This window comes from Epinephelus fuscoguttatus, linkage group LG24 (genome assembly GCF_011397635.1).
Source record: "Epinephelus fuscoguttatus linkage group LG24, E.fuscoguttatus.final_Chr_v1".
In the NCBI taxonomy this organism is placed as follows: Eukaryota; Metazoa; Chordata; class Actinopteri; order Perciformes; family Serranidae; genus Epinephelus; species Epinephelus fuscoguttatus.
This window is the reverse complement of record NC_064775.1, coordinates 13,150,840-13,178,275: the sequence shown is the minus strand read 5'-3', so window position 1 is coordinate 13,178,275 and position 27,436 is coordinate 13,150,840. Positions and strand designations below refer to the sequence as shown.

General features: G+C 41.2%; 1 protein-coding gene across 4 annotated transcripts; it reads right to left on the bottom strand.

Annotated features, from left to right (window-relative positions):
• Positions 1 to 757: 757 nt before the first annotated feature.
• abcb11b (ATP-binding cassette, sub-family B (MDR/TAP), member 11b) lies at positions 758 to 26,399 on the bottom strand. 4 transcript variants are annotated; one of them, XM_049570620.1, is made up of 30 exons: positions 25,421 to 26,399; positions 23,021 to 25,340; positions 22,743 to 22,831; positions 22,556 to 22,574; positions 21,029 to 21,058; positions 20,892 to 20,943; positions 20,503 to 20,804; positions 20,263 to 20,350; positions 19,785 to 19,918; positions 19,524 to 19,695; positions 18,301 to 18,425; positions 18,041 to 18,215; positions 17,719 to 17,832; positions 17,490 to 17,600; positions 17,250 to 17,375; positions 15,247 to 15,450; positions 14,974 to 15,144; positions 13,645 to 13,846; positions 13,474 to 13,543; positions 12,943 to 13,063; positions 12,589 to 12,756; positions 11,576 to 11,680; positions 11,089 to 11,250; positions 10,690 to 10,893; positions 8,951 to 9,192; positions 8,461 to 8,617; positions 7,773 to 7,970; positions 5,664 to 5,870; positions 3,279 to 3,425; positions 758 to 2,835 (listed from the first exon to the last, which is right to left on the bottom strand). In XM_049570620.1, exons 3-30 carry the CDS (start codon positions 22,819 to 22,821, stop codon positions 2,635 to 2,637), a joined length of 4,086 nt encoding a protein of 1,361 aa, XP_049426577.1. In that variant the 5' UTR covers positions 22,822 to 22,831; positions 23,021 to 25,340; positions 25,421 to 26,399; the 3' UTR covers positions 758 to 2,634. The 4 variants fall into 4 exon arrangements, with proteins under 4 accessions (XP_049426577.1, XP_049426580.1, XP_049426581.1 ...); XM_049570623.1 differs by lacking the exon at positions 23,021 to 25,340 and having other exon boundaries at positions 25,421 to 25,501; positions 25,812 to 26,399; XM_049570624.1 differs by lacking the exon at positions 23,021 to 25,340 and having other exon boundaries at positions 25,421 to 25,501; positions 26,363 to 26,378.
• Positions 26,400 to 27,436: the final 1,037 nt, after the last annotated feature.

The following is a 27,436-nucleotide window of genomic DNA, read 5'->3' as shown; positions in this document are numbered from 1 at the left end:
CTTCTTTTAGAAGCAGCGTGGGCAAATGGACCAGAGAACACTGTAAACACATTCAGTAGTTCAAAGAAAGGAGATTGTAAGTGAAATAAACCCATGAGCTTGCTGAGATTTTCTGAATCACTTACATAATTCACTGTTGGAAAAGAACAGGGTTCTGTAGCTGCACAGCTTCGTTCAGTCACATAATGTAATGTTCCAGGTGTTATATTTCCACAGTTGAGAATCTGTATCTCTCATATATTGACTGTTGACCTCAGAGTGTAGGTGATCAGAGAAAGGCAACTTTAACACTATTTCAGTCTGAAACTCTGGACAGAAACTGGTCCAGAAGTTACCATGGCGATGTAGCCAGGTGAAAACAGAGCTACCTTCTGAACAGACTCTGTCTTAAGACTCAGGATACCTCGCTAATCCAATAATCCCCCTTTGTAGTGCAATCCTCTGATATTTGACTGACATGACCACAACATGAAAGCTGTAAACGTTACTGTTGATATTTGATCTCACTTTATACTGTTTATTAGGTGTTAAATCACTCCATGACATAATTAAATGTTTCAAAACAGCTTTACTGCAAGGAAGGTGAAATACACAGCTCCTGTTGGACTAGCAGTGCCCACTTGTGTATCTGTAGCTGCCAACAGTGGCCAGGTGCTTGTTAAGACTGCAAGTTTATCAGAGCTCACTGGGGCATGTTTGATTAATGAGGCCATTCCTCATCTTCACACAAATACTGTAAACAGCTCAGTCAAGTTTAGACACTTTGATGGTTTTATTTAATTTCCACATAAAGCATAAAAAAATAGGACCATCCACACAGAATTAAGTTACATCAGATGACTGTGTAAAACAAAAGCACATTCAGGAACACGGATGGGAAAAACATCTGAGGAAGCAATTAAACTGAATTATCTAGAAGCTCAAACTACATAAGATACATACCAAGGTATTGATTTGAATGGTTTCTGTCTTATAAAATGTTTAAAAGGCTCATCTGACATTTGAGGAAATATACTTGTTGACTTTCTTGCTGGGAGCTAGATTGGAAGATACAACCCTCACTTCTGCACAATAAATAGTGCTGCCTTTGTATACACAATATCCTTCACTTTCAAGTGGTTAAGTTGTGAGAACACCGCTGCCAGGCAACGGCAACATGGAGGCCATTGTCAGCGTCTAGAAGCCACCATAGCTAACAATTTAGCAAGAGGAAAGAGGAAAAAGATGAGGCCATTGTGAATATCAACAATTTCTGAATGAAACTGGCTGACATTACAATGTATATGTATATGTATATATGTACAATATATATATATACACACACGGCATATATACACAGCATACCAAGCGGGGCCAATTGTAACTTGAATAATGATGAAATACTGCACAGCTCTTCTAGACTTTCAAAATGTTATCAAACCAAATAGATCAAGTCTTGTGAAAGGAGTCGGTTTTTTGGGGGGGGGGGGCTGTGATGCTCTTTCCCAATGTAAATCTATGGGGAAAGGCTTTTTAGACCCCCTGGCAGCATCTGATGGACCCAGATAGTGTAGTTCCACTTTTGCCCACTATGTACAATGGGCTTCAATGCCTGGCACTCTTCCTTGGGGCTTGTTAATTCACCATCAACCAAAATAAAGAACTTCCATGACCTCTGCCTTTTCTGAAAATGTCAGCAAAAACAACTCATGAACTCAGAGCTTGTCAAAAATTTCCACTTGTGAGGTTGTAAATACCTTGAGGGCGGCATTCATATGGACTCTGTTCATGAACACTGAAACACAACTCAATTTGAAGGCATATTTCAAGGCTAGAGCCAGCAGGTGATTAGCTTAGCTTATCCTAGATTAGCTTAGCCAAAAGACTTGCAAGCTAGTTTGGCCCCTCCAAAGTTAACACCTAAAAAAAATCCTGTAAAGACAACGTGGCTATACTGAAATGTGCTGTAGAGGGTCTGGTGGGCAACTTCATCTCTTGACGGAGCCAGGCTCGTTGTTTCAACCTGCTTTCAGTCAATAAGCAGAGCTAAGCTAATTGCTGCGTTAGCATGCAGACATGAGAGTGGTAGCAGTCGTTCCATCTAACTCTTGGCAAGAAATCAAATAGGGACATTTTTGGCAATGTTGAACTCCTGTATTTTGTCAAAACCATTGATAAAATTATATGACATTAACTATAAATACAATATATTCTGATAATTCTCACCAACAAGAATCATTTTTTTATATTACAGTAAGAGTACAATAAAAAAAAAACATCTGTTGAGGTTCTGCCATAACTGTGAAGTTCAGCTTCATGTCTGCTGATTATTGTTGGTTGTAAAGCCAGCTTATGGGCACTTTGGTGCAGCAGACTATGGTGAATTGTGGGATACATTTCTGTAGGTAAAGGACAGACAGACAGACAACTACCTTAAAATACCCCAAAATAGGGCGTGCGAATCGCAGGACCCTTCTCTTCATAAGAGGATCCTAACCCATAATAAATACTGTAAGAGCGAATAGGTGTATCTTCCTGTCTTCATGTTATGGCATACTTTTAATCGTGGTCTCTCTCGATGTACAGCAATAACACTGCTCTTTACATTCGTTTCTGTTGGCTGCCTTGCTAATTGGCTACTGTTTCCCCGAGCAGTTAGCTGATTGGTGCTCCCGTGGTAACCAGCTTGTAGTACGCTCCCTTCAGGCCCATGAGCTGGTCGTGCGTTCCTTTCTCTATCAAATAGCCTCTGGACATGACGGCGATAATGTCAGAGTTCTGAATGGTAGACAGGCGATGGGCGATGACGATGCAGGTCCGACCCTCTCTGGCTTTGTCCAGGGCGGCTTGCACGGTCTGTCACGGGCATAACAACAAACACACATGAAGCTGCCACAGAAACCATCATCAGTTCTCCCACACGGCACACACACAAGCCTCACAATTATAGTAATTTCACAATCACGCGTTGATTACTATCATTAGAATGTTCCAGTGTATCAGTGCGCTGCAGAGGCCTCTTTGCTCCCCAGCGTGGTTCAGCCATTGAGCTGGAAAAGCTGCAGCATAGCCCCACATCTTAAAGAGACTCTACTGGAAGGCTGGTACGAACTGTGAGCTGCTGCTGGTGATAATAATAGAGATGATGAATGATAATGATGTTAATGGTAATAATAATTAACTGCTGGTCTTCCTTGCTCTCTGTGCCCGAAGAAAATCAAGCAGCTGCACTGTGCTGTGATGCGACGTCTGTGAATTCATCATATGATGACGGCGCTGCTCGATTTATTGAAGCATACCTTCTCACTCTCAGTGTCCAGGGCGGAGGTGGCCTCGTCCAGGAGCAGGATCTTGGGGTCACGGATGATCGCCCTGGCGATAGCGATGCGCTGCTTCTGACCACGAGACAACTGGGACCCCTGGGCACCGACGTTTGTGTCGTATTTCTGAGGCAGGAAGGAACATTATGGTGAGTCATATCCCCATTTGGACATTCACATCTTTATTGTCTTGAAGCTAAAAGATCTATGCCAGGTCATAAAAACAGATGAAGGTGACTTTTTCCTGGATTCAGCGTGCTTTGTAGAAACAATGAGCAGCAATAACAAAATCTCATGAGGACACACTCTGTCTCTCAGCGTCAGACTTTTCTCTCCCTCTAGGCTCTGTATTAATGGAACTTTCCCTTCCCCTTTCTCACCTTTCACCATCATCAGGAACAGTATGCACAAAACATCCTAAGGCTAAACGGAGCTCCTAACAGGCTGAGTTAAGAAAAACTCCTAAAAAAAAAAAGGAGTTTGTCCACAAGAGAGCACTGATAAGTTGGGTTTTACATTGTAAAATGACCCACTGAAGGTGTATCTTAAAAAAAACATTAAGGGATTGCTATCAAAATTGTTTATGTGTTAATGTATATCGGCCTTGAAAATCCAGTATCAGTCGACTTCTCCTCTGAAGTGCTAACAATCAGTCAGCTGCTGATGGTAATGAGCCTCGTACGTTGCATCAGCATTCTGGGAAAACACAATTATAAACTATAAACAGGCTTTTGATCAGTTGCTGTGATTGCATTGGCGTTAGTAGGAATGCAGTCACTTTAACAGCAAATTGAAATAACGCTATTGCAATGGAGCTGCCAAATGATCAGCACGGATCAACGTGGATAAGTAAAAGTAAGTATTGCACTTGAAATCAATGTTTGCTTAACTCATTATTGGAACTCCCCAGATGACCATTTGTATATCAATTACTTAGCTCATGTTGCATTGAATTTGTGAAGCAAACCTTTTCTCACCTGCCTGCGGTGAATTTTCCAGACTACTCTTTGTAGTTTATGCTGTAGATGTGACACAAGTTTGCATGTGTGTGCCAACTACATAAGAATTTCAGTGCAACAAGTGTTTGTAGCAGTGTTCATTTTGTTAATGAAAACTATGATGAAATGTATGTTTTATATTCGTTGAGAAGAAGGGACAGGACTAAAATGTTAGTGGAGATTTTTTTTAAACTAGGAAGTCCAGAATGGCCGTGCTTATTATTATTATTATTATTATTATTTTTTACCAATATGAGCTTGGGGCGCCAACGACTTAAACACCAGTGAATAGTCAGTGCCAGAATGCACTGCTAGCCTGCAAAATAGTTACGCCACAGCAGCGTCAGCTTTTAATGCGAGTTGTGGGCTGTATTTAGGAAGTAAATAAGCAGCTGTGTGTCTGACTGTTAATGGCTGAGCTGTGCAATGGATTTAGCGGTGGCTTCAAGCAGCTAGCTTTGCTTGTTTTCGGCGTGCTACAACAGAGCGGCAGCTGCAGGCCGTCAGCCAAAGTCCAGTTTTAATTACTGTCTTTGTGAGAGGACATGAGATTAAACCTCCAGACTGACATGCTGCAGATTTTAAAAAGAGTTTGAGATTTTGAGCTTTTCAAATGATCATTAGCAAGTGTTAGAATTAGCAAATCATTCTTTAGACCTGTCAAAACCTTTACTGGAGAAATGAAAGTTTGTGAGTGGGTAGAAATTATTTGTAGTTGTAGAAAAAATGTGCTTGAATTAAATTTAAACATCTGTCACCTTCATTTCGATTTCCAATATCTGTATTAGCCTAGCTGAATTACTTTAAAGAGGAATGACATTTAACTAAAATGTAATGACTATTCATCATCTAAAACTATGATGTATAAAATGACTAAAACTAAGGCTAAATAAGAAATAGCTGCCAACATTAACACTGCTTTGTAGATCCTGTAGCGTATAGACAAATCTGGATTGTAAGCAGAAGTAAACAAGCCACCATTGCTGCATTTTCAGTAAAAGTTGCTCTCAGGAACTTTGTGAAAATCTTTAGAGGGAATTATTGGCTGGAACATTTAGTGGCACCTAGTGGTATAAAAGGACACACATACATATGCACACCTACTCCTCATTCAGATATCGAGCCAGACCTGTCCCTCGTCAACCCTGGTGTGTATATATACCAGCCTCTCTCCCACTGCCATTTGTCGTATCATTTGTTGTGTCTTTGTTCTCTTCATAATCTCTGTCTGTGTTTTCCTGCTCCCTTTTTGCTTTGCTTTCCCTGACTGTTGCCAGCCAGTTTTCTGAACATGAACAAAGTAATTTCAACCTGTTCAGCTTTTGAGCCCCTGCCACAAACATTGCACACAAAATGTCCCCAGTACCTCAGGAAGTGACATGACAAAGTCGTGGAGCTGCGCTTTCTTGGCGGCGGAGATGACCTCATTCATGGTGATTTCCCGCAAGTTGTCGCCGTACTTGATGTTCTCTCCGATGCTGCAGTCAAACAAGATGGGCTCCTGGGACACGATGCCAATCTTGGAGCGCAGGAAGGGCACGTTGACACGAGTCGACTCGCGGCCATCAATCAGCTGCAAGAGGCAATTGATTTAACCATTAGGACAAAGCAATATAATAACTAAAGACTGGAAATACAATCCACTTGATGAGCTATCATAACACCATCTCCACTATGATTTCTGTCCTAACTATGCAGAGGTGATACTGTCCTTTCACAATCTCAAACAGAGAATCAGGACGACACGTTTCCAAACCACTTCCAACTCAATTAAGGCCATTTGAATCTTGGCAGGGATCCCTTACTGGCACAAAGGCAAACCTCCATCCTGGGTGGTGCCCCCCTTTTTAAGCTAAAGCACACAATCAGCATAAATGTCTGATTGATGAATGAATTGAGGTGATATGAGAGTCAGAAATACTTAAATCTCTTGATGTCTGGCACTTATTCTTTGACTTTTACATGCCTCATATGAGTGTATGTTGTAGGCAGACGATACATACTGTACGACTTATTCATTTCACAATGAGATATCTGACATTTTGATAAAGGTCAGCATCTGCTGTAACAATATAATGCTCAGACCTCTTATTTGCGGGTATCCTTGCTGAAGGAATTCACCAGACACTTCTTATGCGGGCTCATATTTTTCTACACCATATATATGTAACAAAATCACTGGTGAAATGTTCATATCGTTGACTTATATCTGCAATAACTGAACAAACTATGAATGTAACAGACACCTTTTAAAGTTAATATGCCTAACATGTGAGCAAACTGTTGCCTGTTTACACAAATGGCCGAACACAGAGATGGAAGGCATGACGGCTCTGCAAATGTGAAGCCAAAACATGTTGATCACCCCCTGTTGGCTGGCTGCAGTACAAGTTACCCACTCCTGTGAGCAGATGGGACATTTCATTTCATTTCAGGTAGTTCTTATCACGCTGATGTACGTTCAAGTGTTCATTTTTCTGATAAGTTTCGTTTTAATTAGTTATTTGATGCCGTAAAAAGGGGGTGTGACTTCATGACTGACGGCTGTTTGTGGCAATCAGTGTGCTCAGACAGGTGTATGGGCAGGAACTGAATATCGCAGCTCCACCTCACAATCGCTAATGCACAAACTCTGCCTCTAAATGATGCTATTAGTGCAAGATGGCAGCACCGACTTCATTTCTGTACAGATGGAGGATGGGAGACACGTCTGTTTTTATGTAGAGTCCAGGATTTACACATCTAACAGGGTTTCTTTTATGTTGTTGTAAAATATGGACTCACTGAAAACTAGGTCAGTGTGGGAAGTTAAGGAATCACATACTGATATACTTTAATTTCTTTTTTTGCTGTTAATATTACTAATTGTCTGATGTGCATAGACAAAAACAATACAGTTAATATCTTGTGTTATGTGTCTGTAAACGTTAGGTGATTCATTGTTCTTCAAATAGGCTGGTTGTCCTTTTTCTTATAAAGACATTTAAAGTTTTAATTTGAAGGAGTGCATTAATTGTAAAGAACCAAACAGCGACTGGGAACAAGCCTTCTCAAGTTTAAAAACGGCTCACAGCGGCCTCCAATTATTTTCACGAGGGGAGGGAGCTGGCAGTGACTGTATCAGCATGGCCATGGCCCCCCTTGCCCACCTCTTTGCAGCACCACTGGCTCTTACTGAGAAAAATATCTGTATGTTCAGCTGGTGTTCACCAGCTAACTGCTAACTTTGTTTGACTGAGAAATGTCTCAGCATGTGAAAGTCAAGTAACAAGTAATTATAAGCTGTCAAATACATGTAGTGGAGTATAAAGTATAATATTTCCCTCTAAATGCTGTGAAGTAGGATTATTAAGTAGCAGAAAACTGAAATTCTCAAGAACAAGTATGTCAAAATTGAACCATTTACAGAATAGACTATGACACTAGTACATTTCCATCCAGTGTCTGTGTGCAGTATTTCGCTGTGTGTTCTCACCACTCTGCCGTGGTCAGGATCATAAAACCTCTCCAGCAGCTGCACGCTGGTGCTCTTCCCACAGCCGCTGCTGCCCACAAAGGCCAGCGTTTGGCCGGGCTTCACCGATACATTCAGCCCATTCAGGACCTGGATGTCAGGCCTGGTGGGGTAGGTGAACTTACAGTCAATGAACTCAATGTTCCCTTGGAAGTTATCCTAAAAACACAGCAGAGGGAGGGGGAGGGAACAAAAAATGAAAGAGAACAAAGGTTAGTGTGGGCTTCTTGGTATGTTAGGCTGCCACCTTCTGTCCACAAACGGCAGCTTCAGTTACACAGGAAGTAAAAGTTTCATCACATTTAATTGTCTTATGAAGGTTTTTTTTTTTTTAATTCAAATTGCCTCACATCTTTTAAAGGGCTCTTTGTACTTGTATTCTCAGGATTTTTTTTCTTTTGTATGTTCAATATGTGATAAAAGGGCTAACAATCCTTCCTTGTCTCCTCTCTCCATTTACACATCTCTCTTTCATGACTTATTTAAAATTAATAAGCAAAGCAATAAAGGACTCATAAATTAGCCTTTTCATCTGGATTCCTCTCTGAATGTATCACAGAAAAAGCAAGCAGTGCTCATTTTATTACACACTCGGCATGCAGTGTGGCAGAATAGCACATAAAACGTAGCATAACATATGCCCTCATACCCATTTGTCTCCCTTATCGCTGTAGACGCTGATCTGAGGCACACGGTCCAGCAGCTGGAAGAAACGTGCAGCTGAAATCTTGGCCTTGGCGTAGTCTGGTGTGTAAGAGGAGGCTTTGCCAAGGGCTGTGCCACTGGTGATGATGGCTGAGATGACTCTACCGGAGAAACCAACACCAGTGTAAGTCATTAGTCAACCTTTTTTACATCCACTGGCTCACCACAGGGTTGGATCCTTTCTCCGTCTCGTGGAACAATGTTTTTTTCTAAATGTATTTTATCATATTTGTGAAATCAAACCCAGCTTGACACTATTTATGGTTATGATTCTGTAAATATATCTCTATATACAGTAGTTTTCATTGGTAGTGGCGGGGTCCGCCATTAAAAAACAACAGCCAACAAATAAGACTGATAGAAGGCGATGTAGCCTGATATTAATTGTGCGTGTTAACAGAATGGCATCAGACTTGAAAGCCGTCTCCTCTCACCTGAACACCAAACTGAAATGGAGCCCCTCCTGTCGCACCAAGTAACCTCCAAACCTGTAGGAGGCGGAGTTGGTTAAGAAGACGATGCACTGAGTGAAACCGTAACAGGCTCCATACACTTTTGCCTTCTTCAGGGCTGCTTGGTACGGAGCATCAAGCTGGGCCTCAAACATCTCCACAAACACCCTCTCTTTCCCCAGGCCTGCAATGGTGCGGATGTTGTTAAGCGCCTCGCCAGCAATCTGCACATAAAGGACTCAGGTTATAATTCAAAAACCAGATTAAATGGCACAGTAAAAAAACAGGCAAAAAAGGGAGATAGCTGACTAGAAGTTAATCCTTATTCGTATGTGCTTTTAAGGAGAATACAGTATAGATAAAGCATTTTCTCTGTTCTTATCTATATCCTATTTTATGCTGCTGCAGTAAGCCATTTTCACCCACAGGGATCATTAAACTTTCATCTAATCCACTTCATTGGGATGGGTGGGGTTTACTGCATTGAGATAATTGAGATAGTGGAAAGGAAGTTCATAGTAAATTAACTTTTCTTTGATTATGAACTTTCTGGCTCTCAGTGTATTGTCCTGAGGTTTTATCCACTGTGTGTTGTCTGTACCATGACAGCATTCAAAGCCTGGGTGGCCCCCGTAGGAACGGAGCCTGACGGTGTTAGCTCCATGCATAACTTACCGCTCAATTAGAGGAGCAGCTAATAAAATGTCATTGTACCAAGATCTGAATCAGCTGCAGAGCTTGAGAAAAATTTTAAACCTAGACCCAGTTGTTCAAAATATTTATTTTGGATCAGAATGATCTGGATTTGGAAATCCCATGTTTTGCTTATCAACTAACTCATTGACTTTAGAGCCGGTTTTTTAGAGCAACATTGGATTGGATCACTCTGATCCTGGTGCAGACTTTTCAGGACAACAAAATCAAGATAACCAGTGCTCTAAATAAGACAACACATCACAATGTAGGCTACTAGTTATGTGAAGACAGCCTAATCACCAAAAGAAACTTTCTGCAAACCATGGATATGTTACATTTGCACATATCATACGTATCACATCAACATGTCTAAAGTGGCAGAAAGGTGAATGGCATGTTGCCTAGGCAAGATGCCTGCCAAGCTGCTTTTTAGTCATTGCTGTGTTTACAGCAGATTTTTAGTCATCATACATGGGTGTTTCTTCACGACGTGTTGCTGTGTTTCCACTGGCGATAATGCCACGAAAAGCTGGGGGGGTAGCTATATTGGCACATAAAGACACTGCCCTTTCTATCCACTACGCTACCAACGCCCTGACTGGTTGTTTTTTAAGGAGACATCACTGTGTTTCCAGGCAGGATAGTGCCAAGAAAACTGGGTAATATAAGCCAAAACATGATCTTTTCCTTATTATAACCAAATAGTTTGTGTCCAAACCTAACGACATGTTAACAATTGGTTGGATCAAAGGTCAAGTTTTAAACAACACATAGTGAAGGTTTGATCCAGATCAATACTAAACTGGACAACATGATCTAAATCAGATTTTAGAGTCCTTTTTTTTTAAATCCAATCTAAAAACCCAAATCCGATCAGATTACCTTAGAACAACTGGGTCTCCAAGCCTAAAATAGACACTGTTGTTAAGCTCTCTCTTATCTACTGTCAGATAAGTCACTGGATGTAACTCTCTACCTAAATAGAATTGTGGTGAAGTTGTACAGTGTAAACAACAATGTCTGACCCGTCCGGCGGCCTCCATCGCCTGCTTGTCCTGCTTCGCGAACCCTGTTAGCATCTTAGCCTGGAAGCCTCCTGACATGGCGAGGAATGGCAGGAAGCACAGGATGAGCATCGTGAGCTTCCAGCTGAAGTAGAAGGACATCAAGATGGCCACGCCGATGTTGGTCAGCGAGTTGACTATCATGCCGATCTGTGAGCCAGTGGCCTTGAAAGAAGACGAGGAAAAGAGGGATCATGCTGCTGTTGCACTGTGCTGATTCTCTTCATGGATTTAACTCCAAGCAGAATTTATCAAGTGAGAATAACTTGGTTAAGTCACATTATCTAAAACTACAATTTTATTTCTGAATATGACACTCCATGACTTTCAAAATCTTTTCACACTGAGGCTGTAACTCACTCCTTGAACTTGCGAGGCATCAGTCGCCAGACGCGTGGTCAGAGCTCCGGGGCTGTTCCTGTGATCATCAAACCAGCCGATCTCTTGGCCCAGCATGGCGTGGAAGCCGAGCCGCCGCAACCTGCGGGTCAGCAGCTCTCCAGACTTGGAGAAAGCGTAACCCTGGAGACACACACACAGGGAGTGTTTTTTTTATTAAATCCCAAATACCACAGAGATCTTCAACATAATGTAATATATAACTAATCTGAGAAAATAGTGTCTTTGCCATCCCTCCACTCCGCTGGTGTCAGAACTCATGGATCAATCACTGAACAGCACCTCTGCAGGATGTTGGAAGATCTTTTTTCATCCAAAGGAGGTATTAATTTGGCAGAATAAAGAAGATCTCTAGTGACTTTCCTCCAACCTTGAAGATGAGCAGGGGGTGAAGGCAGTAGAGACGCACTAAAGCAATCAGTCTCACTGAAGCAGACTGCTACTCTACCTGCAGCATCTGGGTGAAGAAAGAGACCACGCCGACCATGACAAAGAACAGGCAGATACTATCAATCTCCTTCCTCTGAGCCACAGGATCTGTTACTGAGAATGTCTACACACACACACACACACACAAAGACATATGTGCAAGGATAAACGCATGTTAATATACGTACATACATAATGTGCATATGTATAAATGTATTATTGAGCATTCTTAGAGATCAAGAGTGCTCTTTGGTTTATTCAGCACGGACCTCAACACACAAATAACTTATTAGCTGTGTCATACCATCCACTTTTATTTAACCTCATCTGCAGGACTATAATCTGCTCCCAAAAAACACAACTGTGGTCAGTTATGAGACAGACGTCAGTGGTACATAATGAATAAACTGAGTGAACTTAGGCTTTGTTCAGCCTGCAACCCCAAATCTGTCTGTTTGCATATCCAAATTGTGTCCAGATTGATTTTTAGAACGTGTGGACAGCAAAAATCAGATCATAACCAATCACATACCAATCAGATATCTACAGATGCATCTCAGTCCGGACGCCCTGGCTGCTCAAATTGGATTTCAAAGTGGCTTTTGCATCACTATGACACTTCAGATCCAGAGTGACGAAAGAGCTGAGCAGAATCCATGTTGCTACTAGCAGAGGGCCATGGAGGAAAACATGGAAGACAACAGTCCGTGGACAGATGCTGAATTAAAATGTCTGCTGGCACTTTAGGGAAGAGGCCTCTGTACAGGCTCCATTTCTCATGTCTCCACGTTGGAAAGCTGCATCACCAGCAAGTCGAGTTATTTTGAATGCACCACTAAGCCCAGTTATTTATATCTGATGACCTTTTCATGCAGAATATGAACAAGCTTCCAGTCGTCCTGTCTTGTAATTTATATTTGTAACAGTAGGCTGTTATTGAAATGCTCATATTCTACACATCATGGCTTTAAGGCTTTTGAAATGAGCTCAGTTTGTGTGTTTCAGAAATTCAGACTCCAACTTGAACCTCACCGCCAGGATTTGACTGAACAGTAGAGAGTAGACAGGGTTGACCCCTCCATTTATGGCAGCTCCGAGGGATCCGAAAATCATGTAAGGCCACTCAGGTATGTTGTACTTGAGGATCCTGGTAACTGGAGCGGGCTCCACAGGTTCCTCCTCGTCCTCTGGGAAAGCATTCTGAGCATTCACACAGACAAATACGCATCAGCAGGCAGTCAGAGATATTAACTGTGTAATATCTGAGGATCAATATAGAAAAAACATCACAAAGAAAGTGGTATTACAAGCCAACTTTATGTAATTATTGTTGACCTGCTTCAAACACCCACGTATAAAATTGAACACACACACACACACACACACCTTGGATTTGTCTGCCTGTGACACAGAGTAGGCTCTCGGGCCGAGCTCTCCGGTGATGGGAACAGAAGACTCTGGGATCAGATTGGACAGCTGAGAGCGGGACCGCTGGCGGATAGAGGCTCTGCAAAGTCAAAAAGAAAGAGCTTCTTTTATATCAGCATCACTTCATGCACATTAATAGTCAGAGGACACAGGAATATATTGGTGCTGCCGTTGTTCTTTTTGAAGTCATTACCAGGTGCTTGTAATGGCGGTGATAGAGGACCTCAAGCCTCCTCTGCTGTTGCACTTGTAAGTGGCTCTGGGTGATAGTGTCAGCTAAATGCTCCAAATGTCGAAGTAAATGTAAGAGGGTAATTAAGTAAATGAAGGTGCCAGTTTCTGCCATGGCACGCCTCAGTTTCAGCCACAAAATGACTACTGTAATAACCCTATTTAGATGCACAGTCAGGGCCACGGAATGAATATTATGCACAAGTAAGCAAATGAGCGAGCAATGAAGGGCAGGGGGCGATTGGGATTGTGTAATACCTCAAACTGGCACGGTAGCTGCCTGCTCTGGATAGATTCAGCCTCTCCGGCTCTTCTTCATTGTTAGACACTAATGAAAGAGAAAGGTGATGATCGCAATCAGTGGATCCTCATAGTTTCTCTGTGGATAAATATATTTCTGAGACATTAACCACCAATAGTTGGACCTACTTTGCCGAGCCTTCTCGTTCAGAGCCTTGTCTCCTTGGCTCTGCAGGGTGACCAGAGTGAAGTAGACTCCCTTCCTCTCCAGCAGCTCATTGTGTTTGCCCCTCTCCACAGCTCGGCCGTGCTCAAAGCCAACAATCACATCTGCGTTCTTTATGGTGGACAGGCGGTGAGCGATGGAGATGGTGGTGCGACCCATGCGTACCTGTGATGAAATCATGTCTGGTTTTAATGTGGCAGGATTTTCTCATGCTAACAGGGGCAGATCTACCCGAATGGCATAGGGTGGCAGCTGCCCATACCCACCCCTAAAAAATGCCTTGCCACCCCAGTTTTGGGCTAATTATATATACATAAAAAGTTGTGGCCGTTCAGAAATTTAAATGAGAGATGACAGCGGGCACACAGCAAGGTAGCAGGTAAGCTAATTAACACTGTAAGTGAGAAGTTGTGACAGCGGGAGGGAGATGTGGGACAGACAGAAGGTCAAGAACAGATTTTATCCCTGTAAAAAAGAGCAGCCTTGCCACAGTGTGGTGCCAGGAGCTGTGAGAGTACCCAGGGTTTTGTAACACACCAATTTCACGCAGATGCTGCTAACCGTCCCTGCAGCAAACAGCAGCTCCATTTCCTCCCGGCCCCAGAACAACCACAGATGGAGAGTGGCAGGTTGTTTTGTCGCAGCATGTTTTGTTTAGTAATAGAAACTCGTGTTTGATTGTGTGAGGGATGGATTAAACCTGACTAAATCCAAATATTCCGTGAGCTTACGAGTGTCTCCTGATTGCCTGCAGCTACCAGCGTCTCTGAAACTGCAAATTTCAGATCAGTCATGCAAGTGCAACATACAAAAACACCCAGTTTAAAAGGTGTTGAAATCACTCACTCCAAGCCCCAGACAAAAACCCACGTCAATGCAGTCTTTATATCCACCCCTGCCTCACAGCAATTTAATCAAAGCTTACATATAGTATGTACTCAGTTCGATAGCTCCGCTTACTTGCATCAACTTTTTTAAATGGCTGTTTATTGTGAGTCTGACAATGTGGCAGCAGTGCAGTGTTGAATCACTGGAGTTAAGCTGGGTTATTGGGGCATTTTAATATTTTTGGAACCCTGAGAGGTATTGTTTTCATGATATATGTCTCTTGTCAGAACGTACATGCTCACCCTCTCCTCTATAATAAAAAAGAAACTGAAATAACTATAAAACGTTGCCCTCACAGAGGCATTTTCATTGTCTTACCACCAGGCTAAACAATGAAACCATAAATTATCCAAACCTGAGATGAAAACAGAATTTAATTGAGCACATAGATCAGTCAGACTTACACTGTCCAGAGCTTCCTGAACTATAGCCTCGCTCTCGTTGTCGAGGGCAGAGGTTGCCATGTCCAGCAGCAGGATGCGAGGATTCCTGACCAGCGCTCGAGCAATAGCAATACGCTGCTTCTGACCGCCGCTCATCTGACCTCCACCCTCCCCCACCAAGGTGTCGAATTTCTGTCAGATGTAAAGATGACAGGGAAAGTCGTCAGGACTATTGGTGGTTAAGCCACTTTGAATTTGTGCTTTTACTGATAAATCCTAAAACTGAAACTTCACCTGCGGCAGGTCCATGATGAAGCTGTAGGCGTTGGCTTGCTTTGCAGCGCTGATGATGTCTTCCATGGAGACGCCGGCTCGACCATAGCGTATATTCTCAGCAATGGTGGTGGCAAACAGCACAGGCTCCTGCTCCACGATGCCAATAAGCGAGCGCAGCCATTGGATGTTCAGTCCTCTGATGTCGTGACCGTCCAGGGTCACCTGAGGTGGAGGGCACAGAGAGCAGCTGGTTTACTAAAAATGATGGATGATGCTATTAAAGTACTTTGCTGCTATAATGTGTTTTTTGCAACAATGCTAGTTTGAAATGGTAAGGCTGTTAGTCTTGTGCATAACCTTCATTGTGCTGTAACAGGCTATTCCCTTCTCTAGGAGCTGAAAGGAATAAGAGAGTAAGGTGTGCAAAGACCTCTAATTCCAGTAAAAGTGAAAAATGAGGCTGTTAGGACCCATTGGCTGAATAATGAAACAGATTATCATGTACTTCTATCAGCCTCAGGGGATGGTTATTTTTGAATCGACTAGAATAAAGCTTAAAAGGAGGGAGTCTGCAGCTACAGTGTGTCGAGGGAATCTTCAATGGCAGGAGTTGACAAAAGGGACCACAGATAGAAGAATCACAGTGTATTGCATGAGGAGGGCTGCCAACTTTTAAATGTAGTTTGGAGTGTGATGGTAATAATGACTTCAGGTTTTACATCTTAGCCACAGTCAGGGTCATTCTTTCGGCACATCTTTGAAGGAAATTGCATTGTGAGGTGACTTCCTGCTCTAATTTTCTTTATGACTGTACAGTGAAATAACTTCAGGTTTTACATGGTCATAGCCAGGGTTGAGGCTCATTTATAAATGTAGCCTACATGGACTACACAGGTGGCCGACACCTTTTGATCATTCGTACCGTACTTTGCTGAGCTAAGTGCTGAGTTTGTGTCGCTCTGCTATTAAACCTCCAGAGTTCTAGTTGGTGGTGAAGTTTCTGTGCCGATATGTTGATTTTCTATGAACTGCAATATAGTTTAATTGCTTCAACATGCCAAAAACACACATAAAACTTGACTTAATGGAAACAATATTAAACAAAAGCACAAAATTCAGCTCTTTTTTAACTCAGAACATTCACTGACAGAACAATTTTCTTTTGCTAGACATGTTTTCCTCAATAATACAACATGCTAACATTATTAGCATAAGCCTATGACATTTCTCATTGCATAAATTAGCCTAGCAACTAGCAGAATTTTCCTGCTCTCATATGAAGCCAGGAACCAAAGCAACATTTAACAAATGTAGCGTTAGAAAAAATTGGCTCCAGAAAATTCACAAGGTTCACAGACAAAGCAATGCTAGGCATGTTTTCAATACAAAAACAACATGCTAACATTATTAACAAAAGCCTATGACATTTTACATTGCATAAATTAGCCTAGTGGCTAGCAGACTTTTCCTCTACTCATATGAAGCTAGGATACATGAGTACAATTTATTGTTTCTTATCTGTGAAATAAAATTAAAGCCCCATTTCCACTGAGGGAAATGGTTTCAGCTTACAAAATTAATAAGAAGGTCTGCAGCTCCGAGACGTGTACTCAACTCAACTTTACCCTGAACAGGACACACTGAAAATTTCAGCAAACCTCTGAAGGAGAGCATTTACTTATTTAATTTAGGGGGGTTAAAAAATGAGGACACTTTTACCTCTTAATGTGTCTGAGTACCAGTACTAATAGACATGCATCGACGTACAAGCAGCAACTGGCTTGACGGGGTTTTCAAAGGACAGCTTACTTGAGAGCAGTGTTTTACTGTTGCACTGTGCTGCTCTGTCTCATCTGTCTGTGCACTGTGTGTGTCCTCTTTTCACACCGCAGAGTTAGGGCTATAAATTTTACTTGCATGATTAAATGGACATCTGGCGTGAGAGCATGTGAATTATGTCAATTCATATGAGTTTGACATAAGTGTCACATAAGAGCATATGTCTCAGCTGTCAAACCTACCATGCCCTCCTTAGGGTCATAGAAGCGCTGGATGAGCTGAACAGCAGTACTCTTCCCGGCTCCACTCGGACCAACAAAGGCTGTGGTCTCCCCTGACTTCACTGCAACACTGAGCTGGTCCAAAATCTAAACAAAGGTCATGTGACACCATGGTGAAAGTCACACTGAAAATTTTTCTTTCCAAAAATCAAACTCTACCTTCAGTTTTACATGATAGCGAAAGCCGAAGCATGCAAGTACCTTGACTTCAGGTCTGGAGGGATAGTGGAAGGTCACATTGTGAAACTCAATATCTCCTTTGACCCTGTCGAGCTTATATCCAGCCTCAGATAGACAATCAATCTCCGGCTCCTGATGGTGACATATTTCAAAAATTAGTTTTGTCAACAAGAGGCAGTGGTTTCCTGTGAAAATGCAGTACCTTGTAAGGATTAATGTCTTGCAGAATTACAACATGATGCAATCTTACTCTCTCAATAGTCTCAAAGATGGTGGTAGCAGCTCCACGGCCTGCAGCAAACGCCTCTAGACATGGAGAGGCCTGCCCCAAATTCATGGCCGCTATCAAAACACCAAAGAACACCTGGAATGAAGAGGTCAGTATATTAAAGCTCCAAAGACTCTCTTGGCTACACAGTGATGGTGAAAATCCATATGTGTGTTTTTCTCTAGGTTTTTTTTTTTTCTGTTTTGTTTTTGTCATGCACTTTGTTCATTTAATCTGATGAAAACTGATTAAAGAAAAAGGGCTTGTAAAAACTTCCAGTCAGTGAGTCCAGTGAGTGTGATACCTGCAGTAGTGTTCCTGGTGAGTACTCCTCAGTGTCCAATACCAGGCCTGAGCCATACCAGAAGGCCAAACCATAGCACAGAAAGATGATCATCCACAAATATCCGGTGAAAAAGCCCATGATCAGACCCTTCCTGATGCCCCAGCGCTGTGCTGAGACCAAGTTTCTGTCGTACCTGTAGAGGAGGAGAGGAGCTCACCTCAGCTGCATATGTGTATATATATGAGTAAAAAGTAAATCTTTCCTCTGGTAAATTGTACCTTTGCACTTCTTTTCTCTCACCACCAAAAGCAGCCACAGTCCTGATGGAGGAAAGGACCTCGTCAGCTACAGCTCCAGCTTTGGCGTATGCCCGCAGCTCCAACCCTGTGAGCTTAGCCACAAACTAGAGGAGAAACACAGTGAAGCAAAGGTGATGAAGGCGAGATAAGAAATCACAACGTCAAGAGACATCTCATCAACAAGTCAAAGTCAATAACAAGTCAAGGGAAGAGAAGTCAATAATATTTCAACAAGTCATGTCAAGAAAGGTCAAGAAAAGAGAAGTCAGTCAACAAGTCAACAGAAATTAAGTTAACAGGTCAAGAGAAGTCAAGTCAAAATTTCAAGTCAACAGAAGTCAAGTCAACAAGTCAGGTCAAGAGAGGTCAATCAATAAGTTGGTAAATCCAGTCAAGAGAAGTCAAGAGAATTTAGATCAACAGGTTGAGAAGTCAAGACAAAGTCAAGGGAAGTCAAGTCAAAATGTCAAGAGGGTCAATAAACAAGTCAAGAGAAGTCAATCAACAAGTCATGTCAAGAGAGTTCTAGCAGAGAGGTCAGCAAGTCAAACGAAATGAAGTCAACAAATCAAGAGAAGCCAATAAGTCAGGTCAAGAGAGGTCAATCAACAAGTTGAAATCTAGTCAACAAGTCAAGAAAAGTCAAGTCAAAGTCAAGAGAAGTCAAGTCAAAAAGTCAAGAGGGTCAATAAACAAGTGAAGAGAAGTCAATAAGTCAAGAGAAGACAGGTCAAGAGAAGTCAAGTCAGCAAGTCAAGAGACGAGAAGTCAGTCAACAAGTCAAAATAAATGAGGTCAACAAGTCAAGAGAAGTCAAGTCAGGTCAAGAGAGGTCAATCAAGTCAAAATCTAGTCAACAAGTCAAGAGAAGTCAAATCAACATGTCAAGAGAAGTCAATCAACAATTCAAGGGGGTCAACAAACAAGTGAAGAAATGTCAATCAACAAGTCAAGTCAAGAGAAGAGAAGTCAGTCAACAAGTCAAAAGAAATTAAGTCAACAAGTCAAGAGAAGTCAACAAGTCAGGTCAAGAGAGGTCAATCAACAAGTTGAAATCTATTCAAAGAGTCAAGAGAAGTCACGTCAGAAAGTCAAGGGGTCAACAAACAAGTGAAAAGAAGATAATCAGCAAGTAGAGGTAAGTCGAGTCAACAAATCAAGTCAACACAAGTTAAATCAAATCAAATGAAGTCAGATCTCACCATAGCCATAAGACCCGTTGCAGCACCTATCAGCGGACTTGCTGAGAGAATGACAAGCGTTAACTTCCATCCTTTCACAAAGCCAACGCAGAAACCACACACAAAGGTGGTGAAGCGCTGGAGGAAAATGGAAACTTGATCCGCAATGGCGTCGTTGACCTTGTTGATATCGCTGTAATACAGATATAATCACTGTAACATGCAGGCACCTATTCTCCAAAATACTCGAGACAGAAATCACGTCATCAGCATCCCACTCACTCTGACATGCGGGTGTTGAGCTCCCCTACAGAGGTGCAGTCGAACCAGCCGATCTCCATCCTCATTACTCTGCCAAAGTACAATTTCCTGATGAGCCGAATCTGCCTGGCAGCGGACGTCACCCACAGCGAAATCTATCGATTGTAGACGACTTGTTATTTTTTATTTATTTATTTATTTTTTTTTTTTTTTAAAGATTTTTTGGGGGGCTTTTTGCCTTTAATATACAGGACAGTGTGAAATGGGGAGACAGAGAGAGTGGGGGGGGCAACATGCAGCAAAGGGTTGCAAGCCGGAATCAAATTCACGACCGGTGCAGCGAGGCATCACCTCTATACATGGAGCCCCAGCACTATCCACTAAGCTACCAACGCCCCAGAAGAGTTGTTATTCCCAGATTTGTAAATTGTTTGATATATAAGCAAGCGGAGAAACAGTAAGTTGCTTTGTATGAAAACAGTGACATTTGAAGACCAACCTGAAAGTATCCTAGCACGAAGACAGCTGCTCCAATTCCAACATAATAGAGGGCAAATTTGGTCATTTCATATTCAATGTCGAGAATCCTAAACCAGAGCACAACTACAGTAAATGAATTATATATGAAGACAGCGAAACCACATACACTTAAACACAGTCTAAAACTTTTAAAATCCCGACTTACAATATATGTGATGTTGAAAAAAGCCACCTCATGCATTTCTTACAGCCTACTTACCCACACGACCTGTTCTTCAGTGGTATGAGCATCTCCCATGTTGAATTGTTCATGACGCTCCAGTCTGACTGGTTCAGCGATGTGTTCAGGCCTGCGGTGTAGTTCCTCTTCCACTGGATAGTGTTGTTCACACACTCTTTCCTGTCATCGCGCAGCTCGTTGAGCTCGATGTCGTATTCGATGAAGGTGTCGGTGAGCAGGCCGAACACCAGCAGCATGAGGGGCGCAGCCGAGCCGTGCAGCACTGCGCACACAGCTCCTATCACCATCATCAGTATCTCGTTGCACGTGGCAAAACGGAACTGGACAGCCATAGAAGCACAATAGTTGCATTAGGTGGACGAATCTCAACAGAGATGAAGAGAGTGACATAGTAAAGAGTATTTTACCAGCTGAAAGAAGCCAACCCTTATCGCTGGTTGCTCTGCATTGCCCTTGTCTCTGTTTGGAATAGAAGACCAATCAGTTTTTGTATAAGATGAATGTGTGAAAATATACAGGGCCTCTGTTGCTTTCTTTTACTCACTTCCCATCATCTTTGGAAGTTGTTGCGCTCCTGCATGGAAACAGACAGAACATACAGTGAGCTGCTGAACATATCCTCTGGGTAACACTTAATAAGTGCACGTGGGTACAACCCCAAAAGAGCAAGAATCAAGCAAGGACATCAACCTCATCAAACATGCAGATCTACTTCAAGTGCTATATTTAGAAATAATAAGAGACAGAAAGATTTTGTGGGGATGATGTCACCCATTGGATGGTGGACTACATTTTTTGCTGTTACCATCTTGGAATTTTGGAGCCAGAAGACACCAAGCTGGACAAGAGAGCGGAGATAACCCTAATGCTACCTGTTAGCTTGATTAGCAAGATGCGTTTATATAACCTTTATTTATTCTCGAGAGACATTGATGTTACCCTCATTTTTAATGCCGTCGAGTTTACAAGTCATCATAGTTTACAGCTATGGTTAACTGTGATAATGCTAATGCTAATTTTTGCTATAGAAAAACAGCCTTTTAATCAAAATAAAACAAAATATACATAATATACTGAAGACTTCTTTAGGCGACCAAACGGATACACTTCTACACAAAACTTTAATGAACTTTCATGTTTATTTCTATAAATTTATAATTCTACGATAAGCTATAATTCCCTGCTCAGGACGCCATTACTCCACTATATCTTTTAACATATCAAATAGTTGTTTACTGTTTTATTAATACTCTGAATGTCGTATAGAGCTCCTTTAAGGTTCAGTGTGATAAACCTTCGGGGCCATAATTAGGCATTAACTCACGCAGTAACCTGATCATTCTTAATAATTCATGATACAATGATTATTTGATTAATCAATTTGTTGATTGACAGAGAATTAATCAACTATTATGATAATTTTTTAAGACATTTTCTAAGCAAAAATGACAAAAACATGATGTTTCCATCTTCTCCAGTGTGAGAGTTTGCTTCCATCCACTGTTTTATAACATTGTAAACTGAATATCCTTTCCTGTTTGACTGTCTGTTGGACAGAATAAGACTTGTAAAGACATCACCTTAGGCTCTAAGAAACTGTGGTTGGCATATTTCACAAAATGATTAATCTAAAGAATAATCACCTGATTAATTAATGACGAAAATAATCAGTAGTTGCAGCCCTATCATGCAATATATCATGTTTCGTGCATAGGTATGCATGACTTAACAATGTGTTTCTTATCATTAAGTGTTACCTATTATCTGATGTAGCAGTGCTGTTGAAGACACACTACAACTAGAGATGTTATCTCCGGTCTCACCTGACTCAGTATCACCAAAAGCGTATAAGCTCCTGTCTACACACGCACCCGCCGACAGGAAGGCAGGCACGTGTGGTCATTGACCTCCGGCGAGATAATATCTCTTTCTAGTTACCACTTTTCTTGTGAAGAGGATGACTTCACGAGAACATCACACATAATGAGTATACTTTTGAAAACGGTAATTTATAAATCTTAATTCAATATCCAAGATTTCCAAAACACACAAAATATTCCAGAATACTTACATATTGGAGCCAGCTGGATCTGCAACACGAGAACAGACAAGGCTTTCAGCTTTTTTACAATTTACATCTGTAGCTATAACGCTTTCCATAATGTTTTATTCAAATAAAATAACAGATCTTCTTGTTATTTGATCATTTTTAAAGCATTTCTGTTTAAGAAAGTGTCTTCACTGTCATTGCGCATTACCTTCATCTGAAAACTCATAGCTGTGGTTTTCCTGTCCCAGTTTTTTAATGCTTTGCAGTTTCACTGATCCAGTCGGCATGTTGACTCATCTAGAAAAGGGAAAAAGAACGCACATTTCAGATGTCTAAAACAACAGTAATTAGTATGTGACAGTCATGTCAAAATGTAAACCCCACTTGAGAGTACTTTTTTGTTTGTTTTATCGGCAGTCTTTTGAGGAAAATAAAAAATCCTTTGATTATGAGATTATTAGGAATCCACATGGAAATGAGACTTACCTACACACTCCCTTTTTTAAGATAAAGTTTTCTGTCTTATCCTTGACTGAAGCTTATCATAAGTTCTAACAAAAGGAGTCAAATTACACCAGCAGCCGCACTCCTATGCTTCTAATACCCAGACACTGAGTTGTTATGCCTAGCTCGTAGTAGCAGCTCGTCATGACAGACTGTGTGTCATGGCAGTGATTGACATGCTCTTATTGAACAGTGCTCTGCCACACAGGGACAGAGTGTGGGTTTTTTTGGGAGGGGGTGAAGTGGCCTATTGATTTTTGCTGTTAAGAAGGCCAGTGACCCACCGGGCAAATATTTTACCTGCGGAGGCCCTGCACTTTTTCTGCATCTTCTGAACGTGACTGATGTGTACTGTACACACAGGTGATGGATTTATATGAGAATTATGTAAGCCTTTGAACAAAGAGGAGATTCAATATTCTTTAATTATTTAGTTAATGAATCACATGTTGATGTGCTTCCACAAAAAAAGGAAAAATTGTTCCTCTGAAACCGTCCGCTGGATTATTACGCCAGCTTCCCTGTCAGCCAGGCAGATAATACTAATAAACTGGAAGTGGCATAAACCAAACTGTTTCAACACTCTGACAATTAGCTTAAGTGGTGTTTGGTCTGTGGAAATAATTTCTCCAAGACTTCATAAGATGCTGATTAGTGCAGGGATTAACAGGATTTAAGTGAGGACCAGAGGCTTTAGTGAACAATTACTCAATTACTTTGAAAGCTGGTGTGATGTCCTTTACAAACAAGGCTGTGGCAGCTTCAGTGGACTAATAACAATGGAGTCACTTAGCTGGTCAATTGACACAATACACTCACTTACAGTTGAGATTACTTTAGTGTTTTAATTGTGTTACAAAAGAAATCTCCAAAGCCAACACTGTAATAGACATGTCTAAGACATGAACCCTGGTTTAGCTTCTCCGACTCTGCACTGTTTTGATTCTTCTTGCCAGTATCAGAGCCAAACTTTATAATTATTATTCCAAAGGTGTTGGTTTCGAGTCATTGGGGTGTTTGGGGGTCCTCCACCTGAAAATATGGACTATCAAACACTTAAATTAATGCAGAAAAAGCACAAATTGGTCATCAGAAAGCAAGAAATGTCATTGTTTTGTCAAAAATCAAAGTAATCTGCTACTTTAATCTTATGATTTGGGGGAACAAATGCACATCTTGTTAATACTGAGGGGGACATGTCCCTGTGTCCTCCCAAAATCTACACCTATGTATTATTTAACAGGCAAATTGGGCACCAGTTGTCAATATTCAGTAAATCTTTATGAGTATCTGTCTAGTCAGGTCTAAAACAAAGAATCAACCCCTCTTTGTGTGTTAACCATATGTGTTCTGCCGGTGTTGTAGTAGTTAGTGTGTGGTTTGGGTTTTTGTCTCCCTTAATTAAAAGTTGTAGATGCAGTCTCTGTCTTTAAACAAATAATATAAATCCATTTAAAAAAAAAAAAAAAGTCATAACAGGGATTTGCAAATCAGGTTAATCTTCTCTTTTAGCCCTTTATGTTAATTCATTAGCTAATTACATTTCCTTTAACCGTCTCTCAAAGCGAGACTATGTTATTTTTGAAAGAAAAAATAACACATCCTTTTTCTTATAAATGAAAAGCTGAATTCTTAAGCAAAGAAACTTAAGCTCAGTTTAGTTCACTCAGGGGTCTCCTGCTACAGCCTCACTTGGTGAGGTATGACCAGTAGCTTATGTTGGTTAATATAAGTTAATGCTAGTAATTTTTTAGATATTTTGCTACTGTTACATTATGTTTCCGCATTTAACAATACCCCATGCTTGTCACTGTTAAAGCCACAACATACATGTGAGCATGAGTTGTGCATAGATGCTGCAGGGTGACATTTAGGTTATTGCCCTCTTCCAGCTCAAATTCCTGGCCAGCTTCATGCTGCACATACGTCTGTCATCTTTTTTTCAGCCTGAATGCAACAATGATGAGAATGCAGATAATTGTCAGTTGAAGGCTAAATCTAGTATTTATGCTGTATTAACATTTTCAGGTGCTGCTGAAGGTTTGTTTCCATCATTAAAATAAGAATAAAAAAAACCACACGGCCCATATTTCAGATTTTAATCATTTGAAGCTCACACAAAATTCTTAATTTTCATCATCAATGAGGCTCTTTAGACATGCGGGATACTGTGGAAGTGATAATATTTGTCCTTTATATTGTCAGAAAAATGGCTGATTGGGGCTGCACGCTTAAACATGAAAACAACTGATTGCTCACTGGGGGCAATACACTATCGGTCACTCACTGCTGCCTTCAAGGGCTGTCAGGAAGAGGAAGATTGTAAGTATGCAAAGTTTCAAAGGAAGATGATAATATTTAATATGTGATGTTGTGTAGGACCCTGGTTGTATCCTTCAGCTGAGTGTTCGTCATCATCAGAAAAGTCCAGGATGAGGTGAATAATAACTGTATTCAGGGCAACTGCAAGAGAAAAAAATACACACTGTAATATCATTAAAAAACACACCTGTTAATTAGTTAATTAGCATCAGAAATATTGAAACTATAATCTGAATGCACACAAGCCAAAATAATGTTAAACACAACATCAAAGGCTGCATTTTTTACTGTTGAGGTTGGAAAGCCACATTAACAATTTACTATAAATTGATTTCCTTCAGCAGCACTGTGAAAATAACAAGCATATTGGATATTTCTATTATCTGTTTTTTGTCACAATATCAAACACAGCACTGAAGCATTTACATGTGCAGGAATTTGTAAATGCAACCTTATTATTGGAGATAGGAGCACTTGAAGGCAGCAGCAACAGTTCAACAGGAAATGAATTACAAAGCAACACTGCTGCCACCCGGTGGTGAAATGTTAAAAGCTTCAGATGACCTTCGGCACACTCAGTTGAACATGGACTCAGTGTTGTTGGCTGTAAATAAATAAATACCTGTGTTTCTGTTGTATAGTGCACTTATTTCACATGTACAAGGAAACAAGGCACAGCAACCTTCATTAGTGGTGGTGGAGATATGAAATTTCACAAACAAACCAACATTGCAAAAGTATTATTATATAAATCTATTTAACAAAACAGGAAACACAGCAGTCACCAAACAAAGAATTAAGACCTCAACAATGTCTGTCAGCTAACGAGATTAAATAAGAAGCAGCTGGTTTTCCCTCTGCTAATTAGCACTGCTGCTGTTTAATGCTAATTTGGCTTCACTAGCAGAAAGTCCAGCAGCTAACAAGCTAAACACCTATAATCTTTTCAAATTCAGTGGAAACCAAATAAAAGCTACAAGGTCATTGAATATTGTACTTAACTTCATCAGGCGGCCAGAAACACTCCATCATGACCCAGTTGCTGTGCCCTGTCTGCTATGTAAGTAGTCAGTTGTTAGCTAACTCCTTGTTGGCCATTAACTTGATAGCATTGTATGTCAGATTGCTTGAACATTGAAACTTTAGTGAAAGGTGGCATGTCGATATAACATGATTACTGCAAATGTTTGCTGAAAACCGCTTGTGTCAACTGGAAAAGATGGGCGAGACTTCTATTGTCTGGATGTTGTGGATGAAGGAGCTCAATGAAAGGTCTAGGCTGTTTATTTGTTCTGTATTACCACCCTATTGTCAATATAAGAGGGTGATTTAATACAAAGTGGTAACTAGTGCCAGAGCTGCACTCCAGAGAAGAACGTTCATTAGGTGCCCACCTCTGTATTTGTAACACACTGTGATAAACTGGAGCTTTCTGTGCTTTGATGACCTGCCTTTATTGACAGGACGGCCTCGACTGACAGGAATGGTGGGAGAGAGAAGGGGGACGACATGCAGCAAAAGATCGGGGTCAGAGTTGAACGTAAAAGGACCAAGCCTATATGGGCTGCACACTCTACCAGGTGAGCTCAAGGTTGCCCCAGTTTATGTCAATGTTAGAGTAAAACAACCTAAATTCACCTCAGTGTGCAAGTCCACCACCAAGAAGGGTTCAGTCATACCTGTGCAGGTAAGCATGACTTCAGTGAGGACAGCTGACTCCAGCTGCATGTTCACTCATCACTATTTGCTAACCAATCAAGGCGTAAGTGACTAATCACTCAGAATGAGCATATGCAAACAATGAACCAGATAAGATAACAGTAACTCAGGGGAGATCATTTATGGAACAATAAACTCCAACCACTCCAACCATCCATCATTGTCATACAGGATAATTCAATAAATGGGGAAAGAAAGAAATAAGGAAGCAGATACATAAATATGGAAATAATGAGTGATTAATAAAATACCATCTGTTAGTCTCCATTGTCCATATAAATGTTTAATTGCAAATGGCACAGGGAGAGAGACCCCACACAGCAGCGTAGGTTTTGTTTTGTGTGGTGGGGCTGATTA